General features: G+C 36.0%; 1 protein-coding gene across 2 annotated transcripts in view; it reads left to right on the forward strand.

Moving 5' to 3' along the window:
• LOC126470371 (vesicle-associated membrane protein 2) overlaps positions 1 to 12,077 on the forward strand; it is a 186,802-nt gene that overhangs the window by 145,204 nt on the left and 29,521 nt on the right. For both annotated transcript variants that reach the window (XM_050098188.1, XM_050098189.1), the window contains exons 3-4: positions 7,909 to 7,987; positions 11,462 to 11,541. In XM_050098188.1, coding sequence (XP_049954145.1) covers positions 7,909 to 7,987; positions 11,462 to 11,541 — 159 coding nt within the window. The remainder of the gene's footprint in view (positions 1 to 7,908; positions 7,988 to 11,461; positions 11,542 to 12,077) is intronic.

Below are 12,077 nucleotides of genomic sequence, written 5' to 3' on the forward strand. Positions count from 1 at the left end.
TCTTCTACTAAATCATCTGAAATGAATGCTAAGAAGTTTCCATTGATGTTAGATTATAGCAGATTCTTTCTGTTCTTCGCCAAGTGAACAAATGTTCCAACACCAATAACCTAGATGTCGACAAGACATTTAACTATAACATTTCTCGCTTCCTTCCTCACCCTTTCTATTCATTTACTGAGAGTCTATGCAAAATAGCATTGTTCGATGGCAGAGACTGTCACTTCAAGAACAAATTCTACGAGACTATTAAACTCCATATCGTTAGAAACACCAGACAAGTGAGCCACCTGTTATGCTTTTTTATTTATATCACCACTACCGGTATTTCTATCACCTGCAGTGTGTGTAGGTGTTCTCACAAGCGGTTTTTGTTCTAATGAAAGGGTTTTATTGGTGGGTTCTGTAAGGAGCTGTCTCTATTTTCATTCACTAGCCCATGCATGATTACCATGTCAGTCTGTTAGAGATGATATGTAAACCACCATGTAACTGCACTTTACCAAGGTGACTAGGAAAAAAAGAGTTGGTGAGTCAATAACAGCATTGCCATTCGTTGTGGAAGATATACATTTCTGGAGTTAAGTTGATATGAACTGTTTTCTTCCATATCTTGTCTGAGGTGCACACAGGGTTTTTTAGATTAGGCAAACATCCATCCAGTCCATATAACAATAGTTCTAGGAGACCCAGAAGTATCATTGTAAGACCCAGAGAAATATTGCCCCTGAGGTGATAGTATTAAAATCCTAACGAAACAGGTGAAAACAAAGCAAAGGGATATAGATAGAAGGATTGTGAACAAAACATGTTTGGCTGTGAAGAGAGCAATGCATAAAGGCTTCACTTACTACCATAGCAAGATACTGCCAAAATATTTGCAAGGTGCCAGTGTTCAAAACTCTCCTGAAAAATGGTGAAGCTCACATAATACTAGATACAGAAAGCTGGTTAAAACTTGAAGTTCACAGAAGTGCGATTTTTGGTGAAAAGTTAAGCACATATCGATAGAGTAGGCTAAGGGGAAATGGAGGTGGTGTATTTGTCACAGCAGACAAATACAATCAAGATTCACTATAGGGGTGGGCATAAAATTGTAACTGAATCCTACTGCCAGCTACTTGGCCCACCTCCTGATGTAACCAAAAACTTTGAAAAAACCCTCAGTTTGCTTGTACTTAAATATATCAGTCATAATGTAATGGATGGTGTAGACTTTAATCATCCAACAATCAATTGAGAAAATTAAAGTTTAGTTAGTGGTGGGAGTGACAAGACATGCTGTGAAACATTACTAAATGCCTTTTTCTGAAAAATACTTGGAACACATAGTTTGGGACCCCATTCATGATGGAATTATATTAGATCTAATGGCAACATATAGACCTGACCTCTTTGAGGACGGCCACATTGAAACTGGTATCAGTGGCCATGAGGCAGTTGTAGCAGCAATGATTAACAAAGTACAATGTGTAACTAAAACAAGTAGAAAGATTTATATGTTCAGTAAGCTAGATAAAGTAGCAGTGGTGTCATATCACAGCGAAGAACTTGAAGCTTTTACTTCAGGACAGGAGAATGTAGGGAACTATGGCTCAAATGTAAGAGCATGCACAAGATAGATATGCATCGAGTAGAACGGTTCATAGTGGAATGGACTCTCTGTGGTATACAGTCACTGTAAAGAAACTTCTAAAGAAACAGGTGTAAAACAAAACAAAGGCCTATAGATGGAGAGCTGCTGAATGAAACACATTTGGCTGTCAAAAGAGCAAGGCATAAAGCCTTCAGTGACTATGATGGCAGAATAGTGTCGAAGGATCCCTCCAAAACCCAAAGAAATTCTCACTGTATGTAATGACTATTAGTGGCACTAAAGTTTGGTTGAGTTATTCATGGATGAAACAGGAACTGAAGCTGAGAATAGCAAAATGAAATCTGAAATACTCAGCTCTCTTTTCAAATATTCCCCTACAAAGGAAAACCCAAGAGTAATGTCCCAATTTAATTCTCATACCACTGAGAGTGCCTACAGAATTTGGGGTCAAGTTAGCCCCTCTTTGAACTAAAATCTAAGTGACTGAAGTCACACCTGCCTACAAAAATGGTAGCAGAAGTGATCCACAAAACTACCATCCAATTTCCTTGACATCCATTTGTTATAGAATCTTAGAACATATTTTGCATTCAGATTTAACAAGGTATCTTGAACAAAATAACCTGCTGCATTCCAACCAGCATGGATTCCAAAAACATTGATCACGTGAAATGCAGCTCGCACTTTTCCCACATAATGTTCTGAAAGCCATGATTCAAGCTAGTCATGTAATAGCAATATTTCTCAATTTCCAAAAAGCATTTTACTGAATAGCACACCTACACTTATTTCAAAAGTATTATCATATGGGCTATCAGACAAAATGGGTGACTGAATTGAAGATTTCTTGCTAGGGAAGACATAGCATGTTATTTTGAGTGGAGAGTCATCAACAAATTTAGAAGGAACTTCAGGAGTGCCCCAGGAAAGTGTGTTGGGACCCTAGCTGTTCATGCTGGATATTAATGACAGCACAGACAATATTAATAGTAAGTTCAGACTTTTCACAGGTGATGCAGTCATCTATAGTGAAGTGTCTGAAGGAAGCTGTAGAAATATTAAGTCAGATATTGATAAGAAAGCTTGCTTTAAGTGTTTAGAATACCCACCTCCATAGCCGAGGTCATTAATGCACACATGTGCAGTGGCACTCTACTCAGAGGCAAGCCAGTTTGAATCCAGGTAGAGGATGAAATTTTTGCTGCCAGTATTTAGCTGGCAATGAGGGGAGAGTTGGTGGTGGCCTAAAGCTTCTGATCACTAGTCTTTCTGCCAGTGTCCTGGATAAAATTACGAACCTTTCCCCAGGGTCTCATGAAGTGAGGACGTATGGCACTGTTGATGGCAATCTGTCAGTTTGGTGGGGACATCAGCTCAGTGGCCCCCTTGGTGCTTTTCGAGAGAAGCAGGCTTGGTGCTGGTGTCGAGTTGCATGCTCTCCCTTCTCCCATCATCCCCAACATAAACAAAACACTACACACACACACACACACACACACACACACACACACACACACACACACATGCCATTACAGTCATCTTCACTTAACAGACACACTTGTATACAGCTCCAATACTTCGGGAACGGAAGTTGCCTGCAAGTGTGGAGGATGGGAAAATCTTTCCAATTGGGTGGCTGAACTTGCCCATTGGGGTCTCTTTCTTCGAATTGCAAATACAGATTTGTTAAGGCATTTCTGCAGTTCTGTGGTGTGCTGCTCCCAACTGAATTTATTATCAAGTTGTAATCCCAGGAATTTAAGACTATCAACCTCTTCTATCTGCTCTTCTTCATACTTTATGCATATGCTGAGTAGAAACCTCTTATCGGTTCTGAATTGCATATAGTGAGTCTTTTCGAAGTTTAATGTCAGTGAGTTGGCTTTAAACCATTTCTTAATATCCATGAAAATATCATTAGCAGATCTTCCTAGAACTACACCCGACATATTATTTATTGCAACACTTGTGTCATCTGCAAACAAAACGAACTCTGCTTCTGGCAGTGTAACTGATGAGAGATCATTAATGTACACAAGAAAAAGCAATGGCCCTAAGATGGATCCTTGTGGGACACCACATGTAATTTCTTCCCATTCTGATGATGACTGATGACTTAATTCACTAGTCCCTTGCACTGACACCCTTTGTTTCCTGTTAGCGAGGTATGACTTGAACCATTTAGCAGCACTGCCCATGACACCATAGAATTCTAATTTATTTAAAAGGATGTTGTGGTTCACACAATCAAATGCCTTTGACAAATCACAGAAAATACTTGCTGCTTGTAATTTGTTATTTAATGAATTAAGTACATTTTCACTGTAGGTGTCATGCACTTCACAGTGGTTTGTAGAGTAGGCATAGTAGACATAGGTATTGCTTTCCCCATAGGGAAACTGAGAGTTACGCAGTATGCATTGTTGGGAAATCCAGACTATTCATCAGATTGGAAATTGTCTGAATTACTGCTACCCCTACGTTTAAAGAAATCTGTGCCTGAAGATGTACTGAGTCCAATGAACATGTTTGGCTGCTGTAGTGAGTATTTTTTAGACCTTTGAGAACTACTTTTCAGGAATGTATTTTGATATTAAAGGGGACTAAACCCAAAAAAGGGCATTTATGACCTGAAACAGCAGTCATTCACACCTAGGACAAGGCATTTTTACATTTCCCTCATAATGAGAACTTTTCAAAATGGCACTTGCAACTCAACAACTTTCTTATATCATCTCCCATCTGAGATTGTTACTTCTTTCTTGAATCTCTCATTGCTTACTGAACAAGCTTGGAATGGATATTACTATATAAGAATGCTAGGGAGGATGTAGCAAGTTAGGTAAAGTAATTCTGCTATTTAGTGAAGAAAATTATAGGAAACTAGTCAGGCCAAAGAGTATGTAAGTAAAAATGCAAATGATTGCTTTCAGCAGTAAAAAAATCTACTGGATTCATATACCACACTAGGAGAAGCAGAGAAGAAAAAATTTTCCCTGTAGTTGTGAAATGAGCCATAGGAAAAGACACAGGAAAAGTGAAATATACATTTACACAAGAATGTTACAAATGAAAATGTCTCAATTACACACACTGCTTCACTTAGTTAACATATAAAAGAAGCTCAGTGGAGCTGTAATTTTGAAAGCTACAAGTTTCAAATCAATGATTGATCTATATGAGCTTCGCATTGAAATCCAAATGGACCCAGGTTCAAAGCATTTTTTTATCTATTTCACACTCATGACATCAGCATATAGTCATTAGTGTCAGGCATGCCAATACAAAGTCCCTCTGGATGCTGTTTTATGTTGTTCTAATTTTCCACAACTTAGCAAATGACACCGGTTAATAATAATACCTCCTTTACTATAAATTAAAAATTTGGGTGATTGATGCACACCAAGTGAACAAGGCACAACCGGCGTTCAGTTAGTTATAATGTTGCAACAGTTTTATTCCTTGTATATTATAGAATAACTATTCATTTTTGTAAAAGGCCTTTCCACTTCTGATTTGCATTCTGCACTGTCTGTTCTTTCCCATCTAGCAAAACAGAGCAGCGGTTAGCACACTGCACTTGCATTCAGGTGGATGATTTTTCAAGTCCCTATCTGGCCATTCAGATTTAGGTGTTCTGTGATTTACGAAATCGCTCCAGGCAAATGCTGAGATGATTCCTATGGGAAGGGTACAGCTGATTTCTTTCCCCGTTCTTTTGTAATCTTACCTTGTGCACCATCTCCAGTGACTGCATTGTCAATAGGATGTTAAACTCTAATCTTCCTTCCTTTGATCCTGCTGTATACCTCAGTGGATACCAGCGTAGGAAGACAGGTCACCAGGAGTAGTGGAGCAGCAAACTATCACTGTTAGAGATTTGTGCAAGACCTAATAATTAATCCTCACAAATAATCCATAAATGTATATTTACTCAACTTGATCAAGCAAGATGTACAGTCCATTAACGTAGTCCACTGTACACAGCAATAGACATCAACACTCAAGTAGGAATGCCATGATGCTGTGTAGTCTGCTCTCTAACTCATGATGAACTAGCCCTAGCTGCAGTGGTGCTGTCCTATATCCAGTCTGCAGAGATCACTCTTATTGACAGCTGGTGAAGGCAGACCCAGTGGGTGCACATCATTGACTATAGCATTGTCCCATACAACCACTATCAGTGTCTGCTGAAATCTCTCGATGTGGTACCAGTTGTCACCGGATGCCAATTCCAGGGGCATCAATGACAATAACACCTCAGATCTATCTGAAGAACTTCATTTGTTAGTTTCTTATTTATTAGTGTGATAATGCAGGATATTTTGCTCCTTGTGCTGAAGTTCTTTTCTTGGAAAGATGGTCTGACACCTCATTACCATGGATTCAACAGATTACTCACTGAAGAGTTACTTCTTTTCCATCTATTAACAATGAACCCCATAGTTAAAACTTTTGCCATAACTAAAATTCTCAGAGATTTGTACAAAGATGTCACAGAGCTGATGTGGAATCATTGACAACATTGGTACACGAACTTGAACAAGCAGGCATTATCCCCCTACAACTGCAGTTACACCTCTTTCTATTAAGGTCATCTGTTCAAACACAGAGCCCATCATCTAATGAGTTAAAGGTTGTTATGGAGTGTATAGAGATGGTTCTTAACATATCCAGTCTTACATCATGTTTTCTTGTGAAATTTTACATTAAATTGAATTTAATGATGATTTCAATGTATTTAAGCCAAGAAAATGCCAGCATCATATTTTCTTTTTCTGACTGTGGTCAATAATCAGGTCTTATATCACCTATTCTGTAAACAAATGCTTGTTGTGTTTTCAAGTGTCATGGATGCAGTAAATATAATGGCAGAAATTAAAAGTGCTACACCATGAAGCACCGGTACAATATTTATCAAACATGGTGGGGATGCAGTTCATTAAAGGATCTGGAAAAGAGAGCCAGTGAGAACATGCAAATGGCAGAATGATATTTTAGAGAAAATGATCAATTAATTAATGGGAAAAACTTCTAAAAAATTTCAAACAGATGGAACTCTCAGCTTGGTGGATTTTATTCTGAGCATTGAGTATGCAGACCTAGAAGAAGTGGACTATAATACGTTTCAGTGAACAGATGGGGACAAGTTTCCGGCATGGAAAAACCATGATAAGATCTGCTCAAACATGAGCGCAAATATACATTTTAATGAAGAAAATGTCCTATGCAGAGGATACAGAAACCTTGCTAAAATATACTATGAACTTATATTGTCACACATATTGCACTGTATATCAATATGGAAAGGAGCAGGTTATACACATATTCAGAGAATTTAAATACTTCAAAAGAAAGCCATCAGAGGCATAGTGAAACTTTAAAATATTAACTGTACACTGTTTATATTATTGTGATAAAATGCTCCTTTTCATGGTAAATTGTATACCAATTCTAAACAGAGATTTTCATGACCACAACACGAGATGTAGAACAAATTACCATACCTGCAGTAAAAGGTAGGGGCCCTAAAAATGCAGGGAACTTATTTTATAACAGAGTACTACTTAGCATAAAGAGCATAGAGGAATGGACCACCTTCAAAAGAAAATTGAAGGAGCATCTCATCTCTAGATACTAGTATCAGATGAAGCAATACTTTCAGGCGAATTCACTGAACAAAAGTAAACTGAATATCAGGAATGGTGTAAATACTTATTCTTTTTGTGGAAACCAGCTTCCTGAAGAAGGAAGAAAGGAAGACCAATTGTAGACTGTTGTACTGACAGTACAGAAAAATGAAACATATAAACAATGTAGAAAACTGTGTTTCTGATGCTGTGACTTAGTGCAAAAGTACGTATTTAACACCATTATGATGTGTTCCAAAAACAAAGGATTCAGGCCAACATTATCTTTAAGTTTAGGTCATGTAAACTCCTTAAAGTGTTTTAAACTCTGCTCTTGTGCTTTCCAAGCATCTTTATTCATACAAAGTTCCCTCACCTGTTTTAAATGACTTGATGTGAACTTGGCTCTATGAACTCATAACATTGTTTTGAGTGGCAATCAAAATGTTAAATTTTAATGCAAGGACATTCACAATAAATATATAAATACTCATCTGAAGATTGTGCAATAGCTAGTAAATAGCACTTAAAGTGGAGTCAATAATTTATTTGAATGATCACCAAATATAAAACATTAATTTTATCTCCTTAATTAAGTTATAGCATTGTTGGAAAAATGTAATATGAATTACTGTTTTATTGGAAATGTATGGTAATAATTATGATTTTTTGTACCTCCAGGTTGTTGATATCATGAAAACTAATGTCGAGAAAGTACTTGAGCGAGATCAGAAACTATCAGAACTTGACGATCGAGCAGGTATGTCATGAAATACACTTTTGTTGTTGTAGAAAATTAAGTTCTACTAAAGTTGCAAAACTCAAAACCTGATCTTATATTTGGACCTTATTTGAATAATTATGTCACAAACTCAAGTGTTCAATTAAAGGTGTAAAATATTGTTTCCTATTTTCTTCATATTTTTGTCATGCAGCACACATTAGCAATTACACTTACAAATGTACAGCATGTTTTTTCAACTTTGCTCTTACATGTGTTCTAAACAGAGAGAGTCTCTATACTTTTTCTACAGACTTTAGAAAAAGATGGATAAGGTACTGGTAAATGACAGAAGATTTTCAAAAAATTATTTGCGATTTCTTTGACTTCATATTGCTCAGTTCTAAATGTAGTGATGTTTTCCAAAGACACTGTGTGGCTTTAATGGGAGGGAGAGGGAGTTTTTCTTCTAATATGAATCAGCAAAATGTTCATCACACAATAAATGAATAAAAAAATTTGAAAGTTATCACTACATTTACGTGTTTGTTCTTCCAACAATGAAATATATGGAATCTGCAATACCATAATGACACTATAATGACCATTCACTTATTATTATTTATGAGCACTGGCAGTACCTTACTGTGCTTTACAGTTTCGATTAATATAATCAAGAAATGTTGTGTTGCTTATGAGAACAACACAGGACACAAAACACCTTAATTATGTGGCGGGAAGAACAATGGTGATATCGGGATGATATTTTAGGCAGATTTTTTTGTCATACAAAGAATACTTTTATTTATGTGAAAACTGCAAGTAAAGTTTATGTATTAAGTGGCAATATTGCTTTGAAACAATAAATAAGTTTTGTGAGAGTGTCATACATCAGGTTGAAAGAACTGCAGAGACAACCTGTCTTGAATGCACAGCGGGAGCAAATTTCTAGGACCGCTGAGTTGACATTTTGTTCTCATTACCATATATCATAGCTTTTTAAGTACTTATAAAAAGTTGAGCAAAAGCAACACATAAATCTATAAAATTATTGCTGATGTTCTATGTTTGTTGAAATTTGGTCTCTGACTGTGCTAATTCTCTATAATTGCTTCATATCTGTTCATTATTACTTACTATTGACAAACATGATTATTATACATGTCTTAAGCTTTCTTTTTTATTTACATTCTGGGGATATAAACTGACTAGTATTTTGTAAACTACCCAATGACTATTGCTTTGTTAATCCTTCTGAATATTTATTCTGCAGTGCAAGCAAGTGTTCAGTAGCAGAAAGAGAAAAGATAAACAAAAAAGGAAAAAAGTACTGTATGTTCCAAGAGAAGATAGAAATGAACTTGTCACTTGTGTGCATTAATGTGACACATAAAATAAATAATTTCAGGAAAATGTTATACATCAAATGTTAGATACATGGAGGATGGTCACAATGAAGGCCCTGTATAAGATGTGGGAAATACTGAACAGTCAATAAAAATAGATGAAAACTATTAAATAATCTTAAGAATATTAAATTTTGGCATTTGGTTGAGTTGAATTTTTGTAACGTGTGTGTATAAAATGAAACATAAAAGAAAATTATGCACCGAAATCAAAGAACATCGTACGTTAGTGTTGTGATTAACTTATGGGACTGTGTTCCAATCCCAATTTGGTGATCATCGTTGAAGTTTTGTGAAGCCCTCTGAAATAATTTTGAGCCAATTCTTGGTTATCACTTTGAGTGAATCACATCCAGTATTTCCTCATTCTTCACCAACTGTAAGAGACTCATATTTAATTACTTTTTTGTAAGTGGGAGTTTGAACCATATCCCTGTCCACCTGAAATTAGTCTTGCAAAATATAACGAAAGAGAGAGAAGTAAATGAAATTTTACATAAACCAAAACAATGAAAGAAAAAATTTGGTGAATATCTTGCAGACAGATAACAGCTAAAAGATATGTTTGAATGAGGGCCACTCTGGAAGCTGTAGGAAAGCAGTGCAAATTCTGATTATCTTCAGTATTAATTTTACATTTTCTCAAACTCCTTTCTTGTATATTTCATACAAGCTTTCTTCCTCAAAAATCATTTAGCAAGAATACCATGATTTGCTTCCTTGGGATGGTTTTTGAGAAATAGTTACATTATTAACGGACCTTTTTCATGAGTTATCAGCTCTTAGGTTAGAGTATTTAATAGTATTAAAAATATCCAGTCAGTATTTTTTATTGTTTCAATTATATCTCAGGCATTTTAAAGCGTAACTCAGTTCTGAAGGTCTACAGTTTGTGTTTTTTCAGCATACGTTTTCTTTAGTTTACCCCTCATTAAATGAGGTCAAATGGACAGTTCCAGTTACTGCCCTGTCTTAACAGTATTACTGTGACTGTATGTCTTTTTGCAGCAAATAAAGTGTAATCCCAAGACTACATGGGATGTCTTGATATTGCATTGATATATGAGGTAAGTGTCGTATCACTAAATAGAATGAGATGAACTGTTTTGTTTAATGCTAAGCGAAACACTGAAGCAACAGTAAGCTGTAAAAACATGAACTGTACTCCCTGATAATAGAGTTCTGCTTTGAAATGTATAATATATTACTGATTCAGTAAACATCAGTGACAGTATATGGTTTAATATCATCAGAACCATAACCCAAAACTAATACTTCATTGGTAAACACTTTCCACATCCACAGAATCAGAATGATAATGGAACCAGTTGCATTGTTTCACATTCCATATGAGAGAAAAAGACAGGAAACAAGATCTAAAATGTAAGGTAGATACAGAGTTGTTTGGCTTTGAGACACTTGAGGAATTGCTTGTGGTTTTGCCATGCTGTCTGCAGATGGGATGCCATGGTGGACTAGGATTTCATGCAGACTTGCCTTTTGTAGCTTCTCTTCTACTACTTTGAAAATTTTAGTGATTTACAGCAGAAGACCAATTTTTCAGTGACTGCTGCTGTGTGCCTGAGGTGACTTTCATTTTTAAATTGCTTTTGTGTTTAAACTCACTGAACATGTGGAAACCATGGTCATAAAAGCAGAAGGATCGTCAAGTGTCAACTGCACTGAACATGTGACCTCCATTGACACTCACTCTAATACATACCTATTATTTTACAGAGATAATCCTTTTCAGTTCAGTGGGTAACCACAGTAGTTATAAATTTACACCTTATTCAGTACTTTTGATACAGTTGTGTTTCCTTAATATAAATGAGATCAGAAATAAGAGGGTCATTGCATTACTGTTTGAAGGATTTGACAGAAGCAAACATAACTGAAAAATATTTCTATTTGTAATGAGAAAATATTACTATTTCCCCATCTATGAAAACAGGACTTAAGAAATGAAAAAAAAGAAAAGAATTATTAAAACTCATATTTCTGTGAAGGTATTACTGATGTTGATGATTGTTGCATCAGTTTAGATATAATGATACTTCCATTTTTGTGAAGAAGTACACATCATTTTTTTGTCTCTTTACTGTAGATGCCCTCCAGCAAGGAGCCTCACAATTTGAACAACAAGCAGGAAAGCTGAAGAGGAAGTTTTGGTTGCAAAATCTCAAAGTGAGTAAATTTTATTTTGATAGTTATTTAGAATTTACCTTTCCTACTGCAAATACTGATGCTAGGTGCATATAATTGGCATTTACTTTTGTATGAAGGGAAGTTACAGAATTGTAGCTTGTTGATGGCAACTGTTATCTAAGGCACTCCATTTCAAATTCAGTCTTGCATAAAATTACAAAACCTACCATGTCCTTAAAGAACCAAACCCTTTCTGGGTATGATAGGGTACTGATTAAAATATGAAAGTTGTGTGCTATGCAGAAAGTCATGAATTCTGCTACAATAGAAGCTCATATATTACCAGACAGACTTGAATATGCTATAATGATGGCTGTTTATAAAATAGAGACAAAGATGGTTCACCTCTCACTGACCAGTTTTTTCTTTGACTGTTTTTGTAGAATTGTTTAAGATCAGATTTATCTCAACGTTGTACAAACCAGCTCACTGACTCCTTTGTTCTTGGACTTTCATTCATGATACTCTACAGAACAGTCACAAACAGTTTGAAAAGTTTGTGAGAGTGTTGCTGA

The sequence above is a fragment of the Schistocerca serialis genome, chromosome 3 (genome assembly GCF_023864345.2).
Source record: "Schistocerca serialis cubense isolate TAMUIC-IGC-003099 chromosome 3, iqSchSeri2.2, whole genome shotgun sequence".
NCBI lineage: Eukaryota > Metazoa > Arthropoda > Insecta > Orthoptera > Acrididae > Schistocerca > Schistocerca serialis.